The sequence below is a fragment of the Portunus trituberculatus genome, chromosome 19, assembly GCF_017591435.1.
Source record: "Portunus trituberculatus isolate SZX2019 chromosome 19, ASM1759143v1, whole genome shotgun sequence".
Taxonomy (NCBI): Eukaryota; Metazoa; Arthropoda; class Malacostraca; order Decapoda; family Portunidae; genus Portunus; species Portunus trituberculatus.
The window spans coordinates 19,222,409-19,245,963 of NC_059273.1; the positions used below are offsets into that span (position 1 = coordinate 19,222,409).

The window sequence follows — 23,555 nt, forward strand, 5'->3', positions numbered from 1 at the left end:
TTTGCATCTTCAGCAAATAGATTTAATATAACTGTTTACCCTACCCCATTGTGAATGTCGTTTACATAAATCTGGAACATAATGGGGGCTAACACTAACCCTTGTGGCACTCCGCTAGTTACTTTACCCCAAGTTGAGTATGATGCATCACAGTTCTCATTTCCTTGTCCTTCAAATAATCCCTTATCCATTCTGATAAGGTTCCTTGCAATCCTCCCATGTTCTCTAGTTTCTAAAGTAATCTTTCATGAGGGACTTTATCAAAAGCCTTTATGTCCAGATATACCGTGTCCACCATCCGTCTCTGCTTTCCAGTCCTTCTATAACTCTCGAGTAGAAGTTTTGATACACATGACCGTCCTGTCCCATCTGTTCTGTATGATCAAGGGATGAGAGGTAAAGAAACATAGGGACTGGTAATGAAGGAACTTTGTCTTAGCATAATTAAACAATTTAGTGTTACAAACTCACAAACTAGTTACCTAAATCAAACATCAAGAATTTGGCAAACTATTGCCTTGAGCAAGTAACCTCCATTCTCTCAACAGCCAGCACAGTGCAGAGCCACTTTATAGTCTGTCATGGAAAATTTTCATGAATCTTATGTGCTCTATGAAAATTTGAACTTACACTTCATTTGCTCTCACACAGGCGACACTTTGCTCTTCTTTTAGTCATACAGATTTGTGATCCCGATTTGTGATCCCTGCCAAGCTAATTTTGTTTGTTCTGCTTCCTATCAAGGATGCTCCAGGCACCAGTCAAAGGCATTCTGGAAGAGTTTGCTCCATGGTGCTGTTAGTCTGAGTGCCTCTTCTGTCAGGGGGCACAGTGGAGGTGCCAGGTGTGGCCACTGCCAGGTGAGGACACATCTCTCAGGATGAGGCATGAGGGCCAGATGCCTCCCACATGTTGATGTCAGCCCTGCCACACCACCTGGGTCAAATATTATGAAAGTAAGTTTTGTAAGAATATTACTGGAACAGCAGAACACACACAACACTTTAACAAACAGCCTCATTAGAATTTCTTTTCCTTGTGATGAAGGTTTGCATCTAGATAAAAAAAAGTTACAAGTGCTGAAAAATACTCATTCAAATTTCCAAAGATATTAATAAAATATAGATGTAAGAATAATTCAAACAAATGTGATGTGACAGAGAAGACTTCACATCCCTTCTTCACTCAAGACATTTAGAACAACCAAGAATGAACTCACCCTGAGAGCCATTAGGGTTGAAGGGATAGCGTTGCGTTGGCTCATCCTGCGGGTCCAGATAACGCAGAGCCACACACTTGCTGCTTTCTATTGCCTCCGCCACTTTGTCATTCCGGAACGTAAAGCGACCTACAAAAGTAAACCACCCTCACTGCCAAACCCTTTACAAAGATCAACAAAACTGAAGAATTGTTTGAGGTCAGCAAACTCAAGTGCTTGTCATTATCGGCAGTCAAGTTGAACATCTAAACTAAATATGAATGTAGATATTAATTAACATATACACAATCATTTCTCACTCACCTTCTCCATGAGCCACCCACACTCCAAGCTTGGCACCTTCCATTCCCCTCAGCAGGATAGAATTAGTCTTCTCAATGTGTACTCTTGACCAGCGGGACTCAAAGCGGCCCGAGATGTTGCCTTTGAGAAGCACATCAGGCAACCCATTCTCTGGTGGAAGGAATCAAATGTGTGTGATTACCAATGTTGGGTTTGCCATTCAATACAAAGTAACAGCCTAGGTACTGAAATTTCACATGGTTAATGTAAGAATTCAAGAAGAAACATTTGCATAAAGAACAAAAGTGATCCATCTCTATTTCATGCAAGGGCAACTCACCACTTATGTTGGGAGGGTCAAGCCAGCCAAGAAGTGCCATCAGTTGACACCCGTTGCAAACCCCAAGGGAGAAGGTGTCTGGTCTGGTACGCCATGCCTCTAGTGCTGCCCTCAGCCCTGCATGCCCACGCACCACACCTGCCCAACCAACCGCAGACCCTAACACATCTGTGCAGGAAAAAATAAATATATAATTATCTTCCTTCTAACCTTTATATGTCCTGAAAGACACCCTTGCCAAACTTGATGTAACACTCATATACACTGGAGACAATGATGTATATAATTCACCTGCATAGCTGAATCCTCCTGGGAAAATCACTCCTTTGAACCCTTGCAGTAAAGTTTCCCCACACAGAAGGTCCGACATGGTGACATCATGCACACAGAAGCCTGCCTGGAGGAGAGCTGCCACCATCTCTCGGTCCCCATTGGTTCCTTCCTCCCGCAGAACAGCCACTCGAGGCACACTCACACAGGTCCTCTCTGGCCCTGCATCATATAAGTAACAATTTGTAGGAAATAAAAATACCACACCAGTAAACTCTGTTGAGATACAAATTTGTTAGCTTTTTTTCAAGAGAAAGAGAGAGAGAGAGAGAAATTCAAAACTCCAGAATTCTAAAACAAAGAAAAACATTTGTAAAAAGGTTTCCATGAATTAATAGCGAGATTTTTTTTACTTTGTAAATTATGTACATTTTGTTTGCAAGTGAAACATGATTTGAAATCAAGGTTGATTTAATGCTATGTAGTCTACTGTTCCCCTGAAGTCAAAGAAAGTTTTGCACATGTCCCTTGCTTTTATTAAGAAATATGTTTCTTCTCGCCTAAGACAAAGTCCCTGTAGGAGAATGGGACGTGGTAGGTGGTGTGAACACAGCTCTCTAGATTCAGAAACTCCTGCTCAGCACACTCTGGGTTGGTCTGAAGTCTTTCCAATTGGTAGCTTGTTTCTTCCCATTCTTTGGCAATTTCCAGAACAGTCTTATTTAAAACTTCTTTTCCTCCAACATGAACAGTCACCTGAAAATAAGAGATCTCATTTACAATCTGTGTATAGTAGCATGTACAAATACAATGCATTTTAAAAGAAGTAAAACATTTATTCTGACAGGTAAGGCATCATACCACAAAGGGAAAGAAAGGCAAGTTACCGGAGCATGAGGCCCAACAGTGGTGGTGGTGCCCAGAACACAAGTGCCAGGAACACCATTACTAACAAACTTGTGAACAATGTCAGGGGCTCGGCCACTGCCCACCTCCAACACCCACCTGGAAAAATGCAAACAAATCACCAACAAGACACTCGTGAGTGATTAGTTTGACAAGTGAACAATTCCATAGATGACAGCACACTTCAAGGCCACACATTCACTTTCTGTGCAACTCACCCAACTTCCTCACTGAAGAGAGCAGCAAGAGTGGCCGGTGCCTTATCTGAGGCAGAGGCCGGAGGCGCTGGTGGTGGCGGAACATCCACACTAGCTCCACCCCAGCCAGCCACACACATCTCCAGCAGGCAAGTCAGCAGCCCACCATCACTGACATCATGAAGTGCCAACACATCTCTTTCTAAAAGCAACAAGAAAGAAAACTTGCAATAGACTCATCAACACTTTTTGAGCCTGAAGCACAAGCAACTTTACTATCTCATCAGCAAACCCAACAGCTGGAATAAATACAGAAAAAATTTAAAAAATTCAGTGAGGTGACAAGAACCAAAAGGTAAACTTGAGGGTAACTTTCACATGATATAACAAACAACAAACCAGGATTTTGAACAATCCACATTTCTTTTCAATTAAGACATACTGACCATCAAGCAGCTCTTGAATAAGGTTAAATGCAACAATAAATGCTGCAATGTGGTGTTGGTCGACATCAGGGCAATCTCGCCCCACTTGGCCATACACTTGTGCCAAAGCTGACCCAGCCAGGCGGGCATAGCCAGGGACAGGACGCACCCATACCAGCTCCCCCACCTCCCCTCGGCCAGGGCTTTTCAGGTCTGGTGTCACAACCTGGATCAAATGCATGAATTACCTCTGGTTTATGGAATGTATGTGTCATTAGCAGTCTCTGCAGCCAACCACTACATACATGCACTGTGCTGTTCTACTTGACCAATTAGGCAATTCTTGTCTGTTAATGGAAAAAGATCACCAGTATTCTTGCCAGGCATAAATCACTGCTACCAATGTATCAGGCAGCACAGGGAGGGCATCCCACTCCTGTGTCATCATGTATTCCATTTATATAAGAGGAAAAACTGGTGAAGACTGCCAATTTGCTTGTCAGTCTGTGTCACTCTGCCTTGGGAGGACAGATGTGCAACTGCTATCTGCAATCATAAACAGTCCTGTCTTGTTAATATACTACAGTCTTTGCCAGTAATTCCTTTATTCCCAGAACATTGTTCCTGGGAGTGTCCTTAAATTCAAACCTGCCCTGACTGCCTGTAGGCAAGTACAGTAAAGGTAAATTGCTGATGAATACCTGGCACCAACATGAATCAATGCCTACAGTTCATTATCACCGATTGTCTAACAAGTATACAACTGAGAACTAAAGTGTAAGGACAAAGAAAATCATGAGGAAATTATAAACAAAGCAAACCTAACTTCAAGCTTGTCAGTCAGCTTACACAGTGGCAATAATCTCATCACCACCAGAACAGCAGCTGCCACTTTTGTCTCCTCACCTTGGTAATGTCTGGGCATGGAGCATACATAGACACAACAAGGCCTGGAGGAGCTTTCACCACTCCCCCAGCTACTCTTGCTGCCATGCTCAGCGAGTCCTTCCCTCCATCCACTCCGACACCCACTGCTTTCAGGATGTCACACATGGCCTCACACGCCTGGTACAAGGACCAACCCTCGCCAGGCAGCTTGGCTGGCCACATCCAATTTGCTGAACACTTGACGTCCTGGTAGTGAAGAAAATAAGGATGTAAAAGGATACACATTCGACCCATCATAAACGTTTAAGTTTCTTCAATCTCTCACCCAACAGTAAACCAAACCTTTAATACGTATATAAAACAAATTTCACTCCTCATTTTGACAAAATTGATTATCTTTTGTATCAATTTCATGTCACAGGTCAAAAAAATCTTACAGCAACTCAACAGACCTTCAAGTGAGAAACAGGAGCAGCAGCAAGGTTAGCCATGGCCTCCAGCACTGTGAGGCGAGCACCAGCTTGAGGGTTCACCAATATCTTCACTGGTTGCTCACCAATACTTGTAGCAGTTCCTTCCTGTGGGGAAAATATCCATCGTGAAACAATAAAAATGGCTGTGTGAAAAAAAACTTATAAGGATGTATCAATCAAGGCTAAATTTAAACAAGTTATATGAACATTAAATCATTAGTAATTTTTCTTTAACATATAATTTGCCTCCTAATATACTTTTGGAACATGTTTTGTCCCAGTTTTATTATAAAGCACTACTATTAAAAGACTTGTTAAATAAGGCATCATCACAGGCACCAAACACAACCTAAAACCACAAAGAGGATTGGAGTCTGGACCTCCTGTGGTGTATGACTCATCTCTCTCTAACCTTGCTGAAGAAAGAGGCAGCAGTGACAGCAACATCAGCCAGAGGAGTGTGGAAGGGCCCCACACACTGCTGCTGAGCCACCAGGCCTGTCACGGAGCGGTCCACCTGAGGGAACCATTGGCAAGTTCTTCACTGCGAGGCAATGGAAGGTTTGGGCCTTGCTACTTGTTAAGTTACAGTATGTGGCTATGCATCACCTCTTCAATAAGGCAAGTAGTGATGTAGTGACATTTCCAAGGATTTCTATTTTTGTCAGTACAGTGAAAATTGTGTAAGAAAAATGTTCATGGTAGAGTATGTATTAATTTCCTGTGCTCCTATATTGAAGTAAGTAAGGTATTAATAAAGAATTAATAAATTTGTTCACTAATGTTAATGATCCATCTTTACCTTGTTGGTGAGATAACGTTTGCTGGCAACAGATGGCAGCCTCAGGACTCTTGTCAGGGCCTCCCTCACACTCAGGCTCTCTGGCAGCACCAGGGGAACCAACTCCACTCTTTCCTTGCTCCATCTAAATTCCTTTATAGGAAAACTTATAAGAATCTTTCATCTGCTTCATGGACAATTTCATCTTTATATTAAGAAAGTTTTAAAAAATGTATTGCAACTTTGAGATGAAGGCCAGTAACTAACCCAGTGGTATGGATTTACTAACAGCACTTTAGTACAACAGTGTATAGGCACTTCCACACCTTGGGACTATGCACCCTCATGCAAACACTGACCTTCTTTGGCATCTTCCCCAAGACCCAATCAAGGTGTAGATTCACGGGGTACTTTGGTGCTCCCTCCAACAGAGTGGCAGCATCCTCCATCTTTCCCTCCACCAAACGAACCTGTGAGTATTGTCACTGTCAGCCCACATTCTTTGAAAGACTGATCCAGATCCTGAAGTTGTAAGTTTTGCTACAAGAATATCACACAGTGTATACTACCAGGAGTGAGTCATCTGCACATACTATGAAAATTGATTATGAAATCATATTACATTATTATGGAAACATCACACTGTGATGGGTGACATCATGCAGTGTTCACCATTTCATTACAATATTGTTAGCAGTAGCACCTTGTTGTCCCCAGTGATGTAACCAACAGTGTCTATGGGACACCTCTCCCTGGTGGCTAACAGGGCCAGGGCGGGAAGGTCACTGGGCTGCACCAGAAGGGCGTTAGACTCCTGATACTCAGCACCCCAGACTTCCAATGTGGACAGGGTGGGGTCCCCCAGGGTGAAGCTGTCCCGGAACACCAGACCACCAGCCCCCTCCATCAACTCCTTCAGGACATTGGCTGCAGCATATTCATACCAAAGTGACACACACTTCATTGAAAGTAATACATTTTAGGCAAAGAGCTCCATAACTGATGATGACAATGTGTGTGTGTGTGTGTGTGTGTGTGTGTCAGCATATTCATACCAAAGTGACACACACTTCATTGAAAGTAATACATTTTAGGCAAAGAGCTCTATAACTGATGATGACAATGTGTGTGAGAGAGAGAGAGAGAGAGAGAGAGAGAGATTTTGCTATATGTAAATCCATCACAAATTCTCCTAATACTGATATCCTTGTTTTGCTATGTCTAGTGTCACATTTTATTACTATTGTTTTTATTATTATTATTTTATTATAAATAGTATTATTATTATTGTATATGTTATTAGAACTATTACTATTATCTTTGTCATTGTCATTGCCATTATTATTACTACTATAATCTTTATTGTTTTACTGTCATTATTTAGTTATCCTCACTATTTGTGTTACCATCAGGATCTATATTATTTTCTTTTTTTTTATGATTTCTTTTGCTGCTGCTGTATCTGCTGTTGCTGCTACTAATAACACTACTCTTTTTTTTTTTTTTTTTTTTTTTTTTTTTGTATTATCTCATTATGTTAGTTCCTAAATAGTATTCTCATATGTATGTACAGAGTATATTATAGCAAATCGTATTTGTGATCTCATAGTTTAGTATAACTTATAGTATAGTTCTTGTGCAATATTTCCTTGTAATTACACTCTCCCCACTTCTTAGTTTAATTATTTTTAGTTCTTACTTTGTTTTATGTTTTTTTGCACACTTTGTTAGTTATTAAGATCTTGCCCAAAAAGCTATGCTTAATATGGGCCTTCTGCCAGTGTATACTTGTATACAGGTAGATATAATAAAGTGTTTAAAGTGTTTAAAGTGTTTAAAGAGAGAGAGAGAGAGAGAGAGAGAGAGAGAGAGAGAGAGAGAGAGAGAGAGAGAGAGAGAGAGAGAGAGAGAGAGAGAGAGAGAGAGAGAGAGAGAGAGAGAGAGAGAGAGAGAGAGAGAGAGAGAGAGAGAGAGAGAGAGAGCTTACCATTTCCTCCAGCCCCTTGGTCATGCAAGGCCATGATAGGATTGACCTTCATCTCCAGGCAGCCTCGTATGACCCGATTCATCTTCTGCTCCATCTCGGCATCCCCGCGCTGCACAGCACCCAGGTCACGGGTTGGTTCATTGTCCCCCTGAACCTGGACACACCAAAACATAGCAGGCTTCTTTAAATATGTACTGGCATATTTTTGTCATGTAAACTATGTACAGCACATGGAAAATTAACACATTATAAAGATTATGACCATGTTACAATATGACTCAATGTTACAATCAAAACTGGAATCATAAATATTGCATTTAGTACTATATTCTCTAGATAGACACAGTACAACAATGTAAGGGAGTGGTGAGTATCAATGCTGTTTAATGTTCACTAAGTCATTAGTTCAAGATCAATACTGAGAACACAATTCACAAATACATGTGACCACTTGTGCCTCACCTGTATGGAGGAGGCTGCTCCACCGCCGACCCCAATCCTGTACACTGGTCCGCCCACCTTCACAATCTTGGCTCCTGCACCATATGAACACACACACAAATAAACACAGTCATCACTGGAGTCTCAACCTTAACACAATGATGTCATTACCCAATACACAAACTATGAACCTTAACACAATGATGTCATTACCCAATACACAAACTATGAACAACAAATTTCTTATATCTAATAGTGTATCAATCTCCCAAAGAAATGACAAAATGACATGGAGGAAGTAAGAGCAGCAGGGTACCTTGCTGAGCCTCATGTTTTTTCACCATGTTGGCATCCAGGGTACCGATGCCTCCGCTGAACATGATGGGCTTGATCCACTCCCTCCTCTCTGTGTGACCAGGCTCTCCTGGGACAATGAAGAAAATGCTCAAATCAGCTCATTTTGGAGAGCATTGGCATCAGTGTTATGACATGAGCTTACTGTTCTTTAGTTTTGCTTCAATTAAAAGGAAGTCTCACATCTATATTTTCATAAATGTTATTAAATTAAATCAAAACACACCTGGTCTCATCCCGGTGTTGACAATTAATAAGATATTACCTTGCATTGGGAGTATGGAAGTCTCAGCCTCAACACAATGATGTCATTGTTTAATATACAAACAATGAATGACTGATTTCTTGTATCAAATAAATCTGAGAGTGAAAATATCAACCAAGTCTTCACTCACCCACATTGAGGCCGAAGGAGCGAGCAAACCCAGCAACGACGGGTTCACCAAACTTGTTGCCATAGTCAGAGGCTCCATTAGATGCCTCTATGGCTACTTCTAGTGATGGAGCAAAATTACTTGGGTACTCCACATCTTTCTCCTCCCAAGGCAAATCATAACCTAGAAAAGACAGATAACGCACACAAATTACATACATCATACTTACACAACGACCAAGCGATATCATTTGGTGACGTAAAATTCCTGTTTCTCTTACCAGGGATGAGCAGGTTCCCAAAGCAGTAACCAGCAGTGCCCGCCACCACATGCCCACCACGCCCTGCTGCCTGCACATCACGGATCCTGCCGCCTGTCCCTGTTGTGGCACCGCTGGGAGAACAGAGACAATCATTACACACTAATCTTTACATAAGTTAAGGAATCATATACTATACTGTATCCTAAAAATGTAAAACAACAAAAGGGAAACTTTGCCATTGTATAGTCTACAGTAAAAAGTGTTACGTAAACTAATGAAGTGTATGCACACGCGCACACACACACACACACACACACACACACACACACACACACACACACACACACACACACACACCTAAAGGGAGCAACACCCGTGGGGAAGTTGTGTGTCTCTGCAGTCAAGATGATGTGTCTGAGACGCTGTTCCACCCCGACCTCTGAGGCGACACACGGGTCTGACGGCACTAGGACGGCTGCCTCCCACCCCTTGATGCCACTGTGGGAAGGACAAACCCTCAGTCATATACTAGACAAGTACATATACAACATTCAGTGCAAAAAGAACAGTGGTCACTCTTAGCTCCTATACTGTACACACACCTACACCTCACCTGGAGTTGTCTGAGAATGCAATGACGTTGTTAGAGTTGGTGGTGGCTGCAGTGTTGGTTGCTGCCACCATCTCCATTAAAGAACAGGGCAGCTCTTCTCCTTCAACCCAGTACTTCCCCTAAATTAACAGTAAGTTTTAGGGGAATTAGCACCGAGCGATGTCACCTTCTGCCACATGATAAATATCTGATCAAACAATGATTTTGTGTTCACTTTCCAGAATGAACACAAAATACTTCCAACATTCTCTGCCAGTCATTGTCATTCAGATACAAGAATTCAAGGGAATACCTGTTCTGTGTGGTATTTACCTTGAAGAACCAGTGCCGGGAATGCTCAGAGTTGGACTGGGCAAGGTCAAACAGCTCTACTGTGGTTGGATTTCGCTGCACCTTTGTCTTGAAGAGCTCAGTGTAATAGTCCACATCCCATTCATCAAAGGCAAGTCCTGTAATGATGCAAGCAGAATCATAAAACTACTCCTGATGCTTCTTTTGTGATCCAAGACTGCAGAGGCTTGTGTTCGTGATTAACTGGCTAACTTATTACAAGTATTGACAAGTATTGTCACCTTCAGGCTTCAGGTTGGTGTTTCTAAAGTTCATCACTCACCCATTTTCTTATTGACTTCCTGCAGTGCCACCTTGCCACTCCCCAACACATCCACTTCCACCCAGTCTTCTGGCTCCACCAGGAGGGTGAAGTTGTTCAGAGGCTTGACATACTCCTGCTGGGTCATGGGGTCATGCAGCGCTGCCACCAGCTGCAACATTTTTTTCCTATGTAATGAATTGTACAACAAAAGTAATTAAACAACAAATATCCTGATACAGTATTAGTAATCAATGTGGAGAAGTGAAATACCGCACATCTTGATATTAGTAATCAATGTGAAGTGAAATATACAGGTCTGCCCAACCTTTTGCCTGTCCTGCAGTGAGAATGGAGCAGAAGCAGTCACCAGGTAGCGGTGAGCTCGCTCCAAGCGCCTGACACCTGTCAGCCCCGCGGCCTGACATATGCTGACGGCATTGGTGCTCCATGCTGTGGTGAAGGTCAGCCTGGGAAGAGAACATTTAAGTAATATCAGCTACTACAGGTACCATGCCTGTGCTGTATTGAATTCCTAATCTTGAGAAATATTATGCTCCTTCCAGTGGGTGGGAACACTTCCACAAAAGACGACCCATGGTTTGTGGGGCGGGATGAGAGTCCTCAGGTGACCCTCTGGCTGCACTTGTCTTTGCTACTAATGGGTAACCTATATGGGTTGGTCTCCCTCAGGGAAAGAAACTCAAATTTATTCCCTAAAGAATTATTCCTCTCCTAACACACAAACTCACCCATACCCACACACCTATCTATCTATCTATCAAGAGAGGTTAGGTCAATCTACTTTCACCTGCCCCTAGTATGACAGTGTGAAGGGCATGTGGCAGAGGCTGTTAACATGAGTCTACTGCAAGTGCTGCTAACTTGCCGAGACACTGCTGTGAATCTGTTGCAACAATGATAGTGCAGTGACAGTGCTGCAAATGAAATGAGACTCCACTGGAAACAAGACTCCATCAGTCACAATGCATTAGCCATCTAAAATTGCCCTTGTTCGTATGGGATCTTAACCTAAAGAAACCTTGGCTGGGAGTGCCAAAGTTATTTCAGTATAAAAAAGAATAAGTAAATAAATACATACCTGGGACCAATCTCCACCAGAACCTGAGAGTCGTGGCTGGGCTGCAGCTGTGTGGTGGTGTGCAGTCCTGAGTCAGGAAGCCAAGGGTCCCCCAGCAGGCCCCACAACTGACACGCTGCCTCCTTCCCCAGCACCTGCATCACATCCTGCGCCTGTGCTTCATTATCTCTGGAATGGTGCTTCCTTAGTAGTAGTAGTAGTAGTAGTAGTAGCAGCAGCAGAAGCTGTAGTTGTTGTTGTAGACTGATTTCTCATTATTTTAAAAATAAGATAGAATACATAAAACCATTCCATAAAAAAAAAAAAAAAAAATATATATATATATATATATATATATATATATATATATATATATATATATATATATAGAGAGAGAGAGAGAGAGAGAGAGAGAGAAATTACTCACGAGCCAAATAATTACAAGGAATAATCTCTATACTCAATCAACACAATGTATACATCGGAATTACCAAGCCCCATCACTGAACAGCCTTGCAGTGTCACTTACTTCCCGTCGACCAGGATATAGTAGCACGTTTCCTGCTGCAGGCGTGTGAGGGCAGGGCACACGGTCCGCAGTCGCTGAAGCAACAGGCCGGCGCTTCCACTCTCCTCCGTCTCTCCTAGCGATCTATACACCCGCACCACCACCATTTCTACAGGGAGAATGACACGTTCTGCATGTTTTCATTTGAAAGTTCAACAAGCAAAACTTTTCTGCTGAAAGCAAGGCGGCGTCTATACACTGGGAGCGAGGAAGCGGGCGAAAGCGAGAGTAATTCTGAAACACACTGCTCTCAAACATCATGACTACTTCTAAAGGCCACAAAGATCATTAATCGGGTTCTCAAGTGTTTTTCTTTTAATAATACACAAATCTTGTTAAACTGTTACTAGGACTGTAAAAGCATCCTGAAAAAACCTTGTAACTCGATCCGACCAAGCTTTTTGAAAAATGTGGGGATGCGGTTCAAGTGTTTCAGACTCTGGTTCATTTATAATCTGCTCTTTATCCAAAACCACTTGTCACTGAAACACGCAGGAACTACTGCACTACATCATTCTTGTCAAGTCAAATTCATCCTTCATCAAAACCTAGTACACTTCTCATAAAGATAATTCTTGGTCTGATACGTAAAATTCAGGCAGGCACCGTTTGCCCGCTAACAAGTCTAGGTGACGCAAGTCACACACGTTACTATCCTCTCATACATATATATATATATATTTTTTTTTTTATTTTTTTTTTTTTTTGAGGCAACAATATAGCTGTGACAAGGAACAAGAGCCCCTGCAGCTGCTGAATTTATCCTGAACTGAGAGAGATGTTAGTTGACGGAGAGGATTATGGAGAGCTGGAATCAATCACAATATATTAGAAACGTGAAGGAATGGTAACAAACTAACGAGACGGTTTGTAAAGTGTATGAAATTTGATAATTATGTTACAAATCAAAACATTAATTAAACCGCTGAATGAAACAATTAAGTAATCCCACATAAGATTGTTTAGCCGAGTAAAACATTATGTCCCGCAACACGCCTACTTTGTTTAGTAAATGACCTAGAATATGATCCCGGCAAGACAGCGCGTCATGTCACTTACCAACTCCATCCACCTCCTACTGAATCATAGCGGGAGGAGTGGCCCCTGAATGAGTGTTAACATGAAGGTCACTTGGGGTAGCAACCGTGGCCGCTGTGATCACGAGACGTTCATACAGTAACCGTAAAATAAATCTATAATAAACCACATGCATAAACAAATAATCTGTGAAAGTCAGCACATAAAAATAAGCGTCCAAAGATGAGAGGAATGTGAAATGCAGGTTACACTTGTCAGGATTAGCAAATACCTAGTTAAGATCACCAGTCACTGCACAATTATCACAACTCACCAACACGATCAATGGCCAAACACTTCACCATAGCAGTATAAAAGCCTTACCTGGCTTACTGACAGCGAACACAGCAGAAGAAGGAGGCTCACTGAAACAAGCCGGCTAACAAGCTTCCAGACACCCTCCCTGCGTAGCTCTCGACCAAACACTGGCTCAAGGTCACTCAGTCACTGCCAGCAGGACAGCGCGCTGGGGCTAGGGCTGGGGCAGTGGGGCAATGGGGGTTGCTGGGTGAGACGGGCGGTGGCCACATGGAGACACAAAACCCGATGCCACACTGCGTTTTTTGTGGATATTCACAATGTCATGCGCGTTATCCTGACTCATCTTGAGGGTTTGCGTGTTAGCGGTGGATAAGATAGATACAAATGAGTGAAATTAGCTGGTTATGCAAGTCAATAGCTCCTTTAGTTAATATTATACGTGGCAAAATTTATTAGGATTTCTCATTATTAGGATTATCAATCGATTGGGTTTTACTTCGTTTGATTCACTTTGTTTCTCTCAGCTTCATTATGTCGAGATTCAATAGATAAACACAAGTTACAGTCAAACCACTAATTTCAGGAGAATCACTAGTTAGCCCTTGTAATATTCTCTCTCTCTCTCTCTCTCTCTCTCTCTCTCTCTCTCTCTCTCTCTCTCTCTCTCTCTCTCTCTCTCAGCACGGTCATTCATTCTTGTTGCCATTAATCGTCGCAGGTGATTCATTACACTTACAAATCACGTGCAACTGTTCAGACGTACATTTTATTAATACAACAATACAATACTTTCCAGTAGAGGCCTCGGTGGTCATCATTACAGTAGGAACCTTGTGCTCACCCTGTCAGGCGTGTACACAGACTCACTAAGAACACAAGTAACCAATACAAACACACTCCTTCACTTAAAAGTACAGTGAACATCGCACACCAGAGATTTCACACTGGGAATGTTACAAACCTGCTACTCTCTCTCTCTCTCTCTCTCACACACACACACACACACACACACACACAATACAAGCGAATCCACAAGTTTTAAGCCTCAACTGGACCGAGATGACATGCAGGAGACAGGACAGCAGTGATTCGCTCCTTGCACGCCACCCTCAGGTACAGTACACTTGCCCCCGCTACGTTTACGCACCACCCGTCCATGTACCAACTATAACTTATCGCCTATACACTAACACACCACAGAGTCACAACGTCACACCACATACTGTACACACGACTGCGAGAGATACAGTCCGCGAGCGTTGAGGTAAAAATACCGATTCACATTCTAACATTTAGTGGATGCAGTGGACGCTTCCCTCTGAACGCGACATCGTTATGATAATAATAACGATTCAATGTAATTCTGAGTGAGCGACACAGATCATGGCGGGGAGGAAACAGCGGCCAGTGGAGCCATGCAGACAAGTAAGTCAAGGCCACGGCGGCTGTTCTCGACTGGTGGGCTGACCTCTGCCTCGCTGGTCTTCAGTACTCCAGGCACTGTCTCATGTTAGGTAAAAATAACAAATCTGGCCACCACACAAAGCCCAAGATCCAAGATACACTATCTACCTAAGGTGAGAAAGTAAGCTTAGTGAGCGAAAATAAAAGTGATATGACATTTCCAGCAGCACACGTGTCTCTCAACTCAATATTTTGCCAACACACTGGACGCCAAGCCATATATATATATATATATATATATATATATATATATATATATATATATATATATATATATATATATATATATATATATATATAAAACATCTAGTGTGAGCAGAATGGTCTTGATTTACTTCATAAGCGTGAAAAATCAATTTCTCAAGCAGTGAACACTTCTAGCGGCCAGACGGGTGAGCACCATCGCCCCTCCCACCTGGTGACTGTGCTAGTGGATAAGTTTAGGTTTTCGTCAGTTATGCTTTGGTGTAATGAGTCTGTCCGTCACGCCGCTCTGACAACACATGTGCTTGTGGCAGAATAGTTTCCCTCAAGGGAGTGCTCTTCACTAAACATAAGAAAAAAATGCACGTCCATACGAGTTCATTACGAGTCGCTGGTGATCAGCGAGGACAGTCTGCGAAGGACAGACTTCTCAACCCACTGAGGATGTTGTCACGAAGGACGACTGGCATGGCCGAGGTGTGGCAGCATCTCTAGGAACAGTACGGTACGGAGTTTCCGTGTGAATAAACGCGGACCTACACGTGTTGGTGAGGGGCACCAGGTTGGGTGTCCTGCAAACTTACCTCGAGATGACAGTTCTGAAAAGATGAATGCCGTCATACCTGACACACAAAGACATCCACCGACACACTGGCGAGGCGGACAAAGTATCAAAAGTAAAGGACGGGCTGCTCTGGAATGAAGGTCATTGGTCTTACTCGGGCTCCTGCAATCCAGAAAGCTGCGGAAGCACAGCGACACAGCTTTTATAGTTTCATTTTTTTTTTTCTATCGGTTCTGAAAGACATCCAGAAAGTCGGAATTTAGCTTTGTCCTCCCTCTGGAGCCTGGGATGCTGTAGCTTGGCTGGGACTGGTACGAGGCCCCACGTGACCCCACCACGCACGCCACTCGACTATGGAGTCATTGTTATCTCTGGCGTTGTTGCCGCCTTCCTCGTCAGCGGGCAGCGGCTCCTCTTGTACCGTAGGTGCCTCTGCCAGCAGCAGTCCATTCTTCAGGTCGCGGGGAGACAATCTGGCAAGCGGTCTGGGCGTGGGCAAATTTTTGAGGTGTATACCGCGAACCTCCACGACCGGAGGGATGGCGCTGGTGAGGAGAGGCACGGGAGGATGGGCGTAGTGGTTGTGCAAGTAGGTCCCTGCAGCCCGCGTGGAGGAGTGCCGCAGCGCCTCTGTGTCTGGCGGGGAAAACTGTTGTCAGTAATGACTCCCTCGCGAGGAACATTTATCTTTCCTCCTCAATGAATCAAACAAACAACGAACTTGATGCAGCAAACGAGACAACAACTTTCCGAGACCTACAATTACACTCTAAGAGTTCCTCGTTACCTGAGTTGTGGCGATAACGAAGCCTCCGAAAGGTGGTGACGGCGCTGGTCATCTGCAGCTGAAACTGTGAGGTGGAGAAGGTGTAGAGCGCGGGGTTGACGGCAGAATTGATGGGCAGCACGAGGATCACCAGCCAGGCGTAGAACCCTTCTGCGTGTGGCGGAGTGGGCCGGGGCGGGACCAGGAGGGTCGGAAAGGGCACGAGAAGAGGAGTCAAGAATAAATAAGAGGGCAACTCAATACTGAACACCTGTTTACAACTCAACACTGACACACTCAACACCTGTATACAACTCAACACTGACACACTCAACACCTGTATACAACTCAACACTGACACACTCAACACCTGTATACAACTCAACACTGACACACTCAACACCTGTATACAACTCAACACTGACACACTCAACACCTGTATACAACTCAACACTGTCACACTCAACACCTGTATACAACTCAACACTGTCACACTCAACACCTGTATACAACTCAACACCTGTATACAACTCAACACTGACACACTCAACACCTGTATACAACTCAACACTGTCCCACTAAACACCTCTATACAACTCAACACTGTCACACTCAACACCTGTATACAACTCAACACCTGTATACAACTCAACACTGTCACACTCAACACCTGTATACAACTCAACACTGACACACTCAACACCTGTATACAACTCAACACTGTCCCACTAAACACCTCTATACAACTCAACACTGTCACACTCAACACCTGCATACAACTCAACACTGACACACTCAACACCTGTATACAACTCAACACTGACACACTCAACACCTGTATACAACTCAACACTGTCACACTCAACACCTGTATACAACTCAACACTGACACACTCAACACCTGTATACAACTCAACACTGTCACACTCAACACCTGTATACAACTCAACACTGTCACACTCAACACCTGTATACAACTCAACACTGACACACTCAACACCTGTATACAACTCAACACTGTCACACTCAACACCTGTATACAACTCAACACTGTCACACTCAAACACCTCTATACAACTCAACACTTAACACCTGCAGTATACAACTCTAGTGTTACTTTCCATCGACCTAACTTTTCCTAAGCTTCATCCATCTCTTCCTAATCTCAAGCAAAACAGTAAAGATCACGATCAGAAAAGGAAGATGAAGAATAAGTCAACAGTATAGGCAGTGATAGAAAAGGAATGGGTTAGAAGGTTAGAGGATATGGAAGGAGGTGGAGTCTTCACAGTGCTGGGCCTATACCAAGGAGAGATGGAGAGAGACAGAAAGGCAATTGTAGAAGCGGTCAAAGAGTTTTTAGAGCAGGCGTGGAGAAAACGATAGTGGAAATGGATGTGTTCCCTGCCTGTTGCTCTCCGTTCTCTCCTTCTGCAGGCTGCTGAAGGAGTGAGACTGGAGCACTGGAGGGAACAGGACCTATGAAGCGGTACAAAGCGTAAAAAGTCACAAGAAGAAGAAGAAGAAGAAGAAGAAGAAGAAGAAGAAGAAGAAGAAGAAGAAGAAGAAGAAGAAGAAGAAGAAGAAGAAGAAGAAGAAGAAGAAGAAGAAGAAGAAGAAGAAGAAGAAGAAGAAGAAGAAGAAGAAGAAGAAGAAGAAGAAGAAGAAGAAGAAGAAGAAGAAGAAGAAGAAGAAGAAGAAGAAGAAGAAGAAGAAGAAGAAGAAGAAGAAGAAGAAGAAGAAGAAGAAGAAGAAGAAGAAGAAGAAGAAGAAGAAGAAGAAGAAGAAGAAGAAGAAGAAGAAGAAGAGAAGAAGAAGAAGAAGAAGAAGAAGAAGAAGAAGAAGAAGAAGAAGAAGAAGAAGAAGAAGAAGAAGAAGAAGAAGAAGAAGAAGAAGAAGAAGAAGAAGAAGAAGAAGAAGAAGAAGAAGAAGAAGAAGAAGAAGAAGAAGAAGAAGAAGAAGAAGAAGAAGAAGAAGAAGAAGAAAGTCAAGAAGAAGAAGAAGAAGAAGAAGAAGAAGAAGAAGAAGAAGAAGAAGAAAGTCACAAGAAGAAGAAGAAAGTCACAAGAAGAAGAAGAAAGTCACAAGAAGAAGAAGAAAAAGAAGAAGAAGAAGAAGAAGGCAAAGAAGAAGAAGAAGAAGAACCACACGTATTACTTACGATGGATTTCGACGTGGGCGAGAGCGGCGATCTTGAGACACATGATAGGCAACCAACACAGGCAATTGGTGACCACGATGAAGAAGAAACGGAAGGCGAAGTTCGTCTCATCGCTGGAGCGGGACGTGGAGAGTCTCGTCCAGCGAATGTTGACGAAGAGACCCACGTAGGACCCGAAGATCACCACCATGCTGAGAAATGAACACCAGAACGAGGGCTAGGAGAGAGAGAGAGAGAGAGAGAGAGAGAGAGAGAGAGAGAGAGAGAGAGAGAGAATGCATGAGAAAATTAAGAGGAAGAGGTGAAAAAGCGACAGAAAATGAAATATGAGAAAGAGACTGAAGAAAATGAGGTGACGAAGGCGAGAGAGGAGAGCCATGATCCCCATACAGTAAATCTAGTGTTCCTGACGAAGACGAAGCTGAAGGGAACAAGAAAGAAGCTAGAAAAAAAAAAAAACTCCCTTCATGATTTTTTACCTGTAATCATAAAGAGAAATGATTAATCGCAAATATTCTGAAGGTTTTACAGATCTGGCTCTTACTGGTTCATCTTTCCAGTAAGACGTATTATGAGACAGAAACGTTGAGGTGAAAATAGAAATCAAGAGATGGCACGAGACTAAGGAGAAATGAAACGAGAGACTGAAAACAACAACAAAGAATAAATTACTAAACTTTATAACGTAAACTCTGGAAGTCCCTGTCTGCTTTTGTGTTTCCATCTCCCTATGAGTTTTTAAGAGGGAGGTTTCAAGACATTTGTCCCAGACTTTTGGCTAACTCTATGACTCTTTCGGGAACTGGCAATCAACTGGGCCTTTTTAAAATTTTTGTTGCTTTTGTTCCCCTCTTGCATAAAAAAAAATAAAATCTTAATCAATTTCAATCCTTCATCCAACTCGTACTTCAGTGTCTTTGTTCAGTGGCCCTTCTTGTTCCATCGTTTCTGTTGACCTTGCCCAGTTTCCTTCTTACATAAAAACAACTCTACACTACCACCGCTAAGGAAACAAGCACATTCCCCACTTTCAGCACCCACCTGACGAAGTTGAGCCCGAGGAAGATGAAGGCGGAGTATTGCCAGCCCGCCAGGTAAGGTTCATTGATGTACAGCGGGAAGCAGACGGAGTTGTTGCCGTAGAAACTTCTTATCCACAGAACTGAGGCGGAGGACGAGACGTGGTGTTGAGAGATGGTGGTGGTGAGGGATGGATGGTGATGCAAGGCGAGGAGGGACGAGGCGAGGCGTTGCAAAGATGAGAGATGAATGAAAATGTGTTGAACTTAAGTCATTCTATAGTATTCGCTGATAACTGAGAGATTTCAGGTTATATGTAGAATCGCCATTGTGAAATAACACCAAGAAGATTGAGTAAAAGGTGGAATAACAATTAGTAACGTTAGTATGTGAATGCAGCCTCAGCATAGCATACCTTAACCCCTTCAGTACCATGACGCATTTCCATATTCACTGTGGTTACTATTTAGTGATTTTATACAGCTTCAGAAACTCATGTGGGGGATTAAAATGGTGAAGACTGTGGTCATTAATCTTCTGGCCTCCATAGACCCTTCCTAATGTCAATCGTCTACTCACAGCCAAAACGCAAGGTAAAAATGTGACCCAGTACTGAAGAGGTTAACTGCTTTACGCGCATAACACTACAAGATTACAACACCAGAGAATCATGTAGATCAGAATTTGGACAGTTTGGTATCTCATTACCAATTACCACGAATGCTGCACTTACCAAGGACATTGCACATTCAAGTAAAGGGAGGAAGGCTAAGGATGAACTAGCTAGGGAAGAAGGCAAGCTAGAACATTAAACAAAACTCCACATCAGTGTTAATTAAAACGAATCCTACACGAGAGAGAGAGAGAGAGAGAGAGAGAGAGAGAGAGAGAGAGAGAGAGAGAGAGAGAGAGAGAGAGAGAGAGAGAGAGAGAGAGAGAGAGAGAGAGAGAGAGAGAGAGAGAGAGAGAGAGAGAGAGAGAGAGAGAGAGAGAGAGAGAGAGAGAGAGAGAGAGAGAGAGACACACACACACACACACACACACACACACACACACACACACACACACACACACACACACTAGAAGCACAAGATCGCATAGTAAGAAACTGAGAAAGGGAAGACGTCTGAGAGATGTTAAAAAATATAGTTTCCCGCAAAGATATGTTGAGACTTGGAACAGTTTGAGTGAGGAAGTGGTGTCAGCAACGAGTGTGCATAGTTTTAAAGTAAGATTGGATAAGTGTAGATATGGAGACGGGGCCACACGAGCATAAAGCCCAGGCCCTGTAAAACTACAACTAGGTAAATATGGAGACGGGGCCACACACACAGGCCCTGTAAAACTACAACATACACACACACACACACACACACACACACACACACACACACACACACACACACACACAACCAATGAAAGCGAAAGCAATCACGGACACTACATATATAACTAAAAACGGATAAACTCACTGGGGAAGAAGGCCAGACAGATGGAGGTGATCCAGATAAGGGCAAGACACAGCCGAGCTCCTCCCAGGGACAGAGTGCGGCCGTCCAGAGCCTCGCTAATGTACAGGTAACGTTCCAAAGACATGAAGGACAGGATGAACACCGACGTCTGCAGGAGGAAAGAGGCGGAGGTGAGTGCTCGTGTGTGTGTGTGTGTGTGTGTGTGTGTGTGTTTGTGTCGTAAAGTGGGAAGCCTACATAGTGAAAAAACTCGTGTCGTGTCGCTATCAAGAAACCAGGAAGAGTGAGAGAGAGAGAGAGAGAGAGAGAGAGAGAGAGAGAGAGAGAGAGAGAGAGAGAGAGAGAGAGAGAGAGAAAAGGAGAGAAAGAAGGAAATGAAAGATAGGAGCAGAGGGAGGAGAGGAGACAAGAAAGAGAAAAGATAAAAAAGTGAATAGAAGAAAAAGAAAAAAAGACGAAAAGAGGAACTAAGAGAAAAGAAACATACACACACACACACACACACACCTCAGAGGAAACCATAGCCAGGGCCCCCGCAAGGATACAAGTGTAGGAGTCAGCCCACTGGAGAGCGTGTGAGTTGAAGCGGCCCCTGGTCATGGCGTCCTGCACCCCGATCACCACCAGGTACACCCCCATCAGTAGGTCCGCGGCTGTGTGCAGAGCGGCGGGGTTCAAATGACGCGTGGTGGAAGTACGTATGTTATGTTGTGAGCATTGAATGGTAGGAAAACACAAGTTGAGACAAGGTACTTTATTATCTCTCTCAAGTTGTGTTTTCCTTCCACTCAATGCTCACTTTAGTCTTCATCTCAGTGTTAGATTGTGTTGTGTTATGGTTGGTTTGAGTTCAGAGGTCTTTGTGGGTCCTGATGTTATTTCTCTAGGTTGTGTTGTGTTATGGTTAGTTTGAGTTTGAGAGAGTTTTTTATTGTGTGTGTTTGTGTTTGTGTTTCTTGTGTTGATGTTCAGGTTTTTGATGAGTTTGTTTTTCCCTGTCTGTCTGTCTGTCTCTCTCTCTCTAGAAGTGTGTGTGTGTGTGTGTGTGTGTGTGTGTGTGTGTGTGTGTGTGTGTGTGTGTGTGTGTGTGTGTGTGTGTGTGTGTTCTTTTTTTTGGTCATATTTCCTATTTTTTCCTCTTCTTTTTTTCATGTTCTCTTCATCTCTCTCTCTCTCTCTCTCTCTGTCATTATGTCTGCCACCTTACTAGTTTACAGGTCCTATTGAAGCTTCGGCTTATTGGAACTTGCCTCAACACATATTCCGTGTATACTGTGTGGTTATGTAAGCAATATGGCCAAATCAATATATTAGTTACAATCAATCAATCAATTCCTCTCTCTCTCTCTCTCTCTCTCTCTCTCTCTCTCTCTCTCTCTCTCTCTCTCAATGAAGATACTCATGTGTAATATTTCTAAGGTTGGTTTTAGTTTACAGATCTTTGTGTGTTTATGTGTTGTTCTTGAGCATTAACCCTTTCTGTACCGTGACGTTTCTTCATATTCATTCTGGTTACTATTTGGTGATTTTATGCAGCTTTAAAACTCATGTGGAGAATTGAAATAGTGAAATCTGTGGTCATTAATCTTCTGACCTCCATAGAACCTTCCTAATGTCAGTAAAATGGTCTAATCGTACACAAATCTCAAGGTAAAAATGTGTCCCAGTACTGAAGGGTAAAAAATCTGTCATTAATCTTCTGACTTCCATAGTAAAATGGCCTAATCGTCAAATCTCAAGGTAAAAATGTGTCCCAGTATTGAAGAGATTAAATAAATATTGTTTCTCTCTCTGCCTGATTGAATTGTGTTGGATGAAAGTATGTGTTATATTCCCACGGTTTGTTTGAGTTGAGAGGTGTTTCCTTATCTTCCTGTGTTTTTGTGTTGCTTTCAAGGTTATGAATGAGTTTTGCTTCTCTCTGCTTGGTTAAAATGTGTGAAGTGAAAATACGTGTTAGATTTCTATGATTTGTTGAGTTTAGAGGTGTTACATTATGGCTTCTTGTGTTTTTGTGTTGTTTATAATGTTGCAGATGAGCCTCTTTCTCTCTCTGCCTTTCTCCCTCTCCTCCTCTCTCTCTCAGTCTACTCCTAATTCACTCACCCGCCAGATTCTTCACGAAAAGCTTCAGTATCTTGTTGTCTTTCCTGGAGATGGCGCGGCAGAAGATGACCACCACGTTAGCAAACAGAGTCACCAGCGCCATCACCCACACCGCCACCCGCAGCGTCCGCCACCCGAGCAGGTCCTCCGTGCTGGTGACTCCTGAAGGTGAGGGAGGGACATGGGGAGATTGGGGAGGTGGTAGAGCCAAAGGAGAATGGGATGATTATTGTGTGTGGTTAGTTCGTGTGAGGAGAGAGAGAGAGAGAGAGAGAGAGAGAGAGAGAGAGAGAGAGAGAGAGAGAGAGAGAGAGAGAGAGAGAGAGAGAGAGAGAGAGAGAGAGAGAGAGAGAGAGAGAGAGAGAGAGAGAGAGAGAGAGAGAGAGAGAGAGAGAGAGAGAGAGAG

The 23,555-nt window shown here is 43.1% G+C and overlaps 2 protein-coding genes across 5 annotated transcripts in view; both read right to left on the reverse strand.

Annotated features, from left to right (window-relative positions):
* Window positions 1-414: 414 nt before the first annotated feature.
* Window positions 415-13,612, reverse strand: LOC123506033 (phosphoribosylformylglycinamidine synthase-like). The gene is made up of 28 exons (XM_045257859.1): window positions 13,455-13,612; window positions 12,015-12,162; window positions 11,507-11,674; window positions 10,733-10,874; window positions 10,426-10,576; window positions 10,125-10,261; window positions 9,813-9,931; window positions 9,557-9,697; window positions 9,218-9,330; window positions 8,959-9,120; window positions 8,526-8,633; window positions 8,231-8,304; window positions 7,769-7,922; window positions 6,485-6,708; window positions 6,141-6,251; window positions 5,803-5,934; window positions 5,413-5,517; window positions 4,980-5,105; window positions 4,546-4,773; window positions 3,661-3,865; window positions 3,236-3,416; window positions 2,999-3,116; window positions 2,672-2,867; window positions 2,133-2,333; window positions 1,842-2,009; window positions 1,523-1,672; window positions 1,220-1,348; window positions 415-936 (listed from the first exon to the last, which is right to left on the reverse strand). The coding sequence occupies exons 2-28, from the start codon at window positions 12,158-12,160 to the stop codon at window positions 740-742; spliced, it is 4,086 nt and encodes a 1,361-aa protein (XP_045113794.1). The 5' UTR covers window positions 12,161-12,162; window positions 13,455-13,612; the 3' UTR covers window positions 415-739.
* A 518-nt stretch (window positions 13,613-14,130) lies between these two features.
* The window catches only part of LOC123506034, a 70,170-nt gene continuing 60,745 nt past the window's right edge, over window positions 14,131-23,555 (reverse strand). For all 4 annotated transcript variants that reach the window (XM_045257863.1, XM_045257862.1, XM_045257861.1 and 1 more), the window contains 7 exons: window positions 23,150-23,311; window positions 21,551-21,696; window positions 21,044-21,191; window positions 19,593-19,713; window positions 18,552-18,742; window positions 16,412-16,561; window positions 14,131-16,260 (listed from right to left, as the gene is read on the reverse strand). In XM_045257863.1, coding sequence (XP_045113798.1) covers window positions 15,884-16,260; window positions 16,412-16,561; window positions 18,552-18,742; window positions 19,593-19,713; window positions 21,044-21,191; window positions 21,551-21,696; window positions 23,150-23,311 — 1,295 coding nt within the window. In that variant the 3' untranslated portion in view covers window positions 14,131-15,883. The remainder of the gene's footprint in view (window positions 16,261-16,411; window positions 16,562-18,551; window positions 18,743-19,592; window positions 19,714-21,043; window positions 21,192-21,550; window positions 21,697-23,149; window positions 23,312-23,555) is intronic.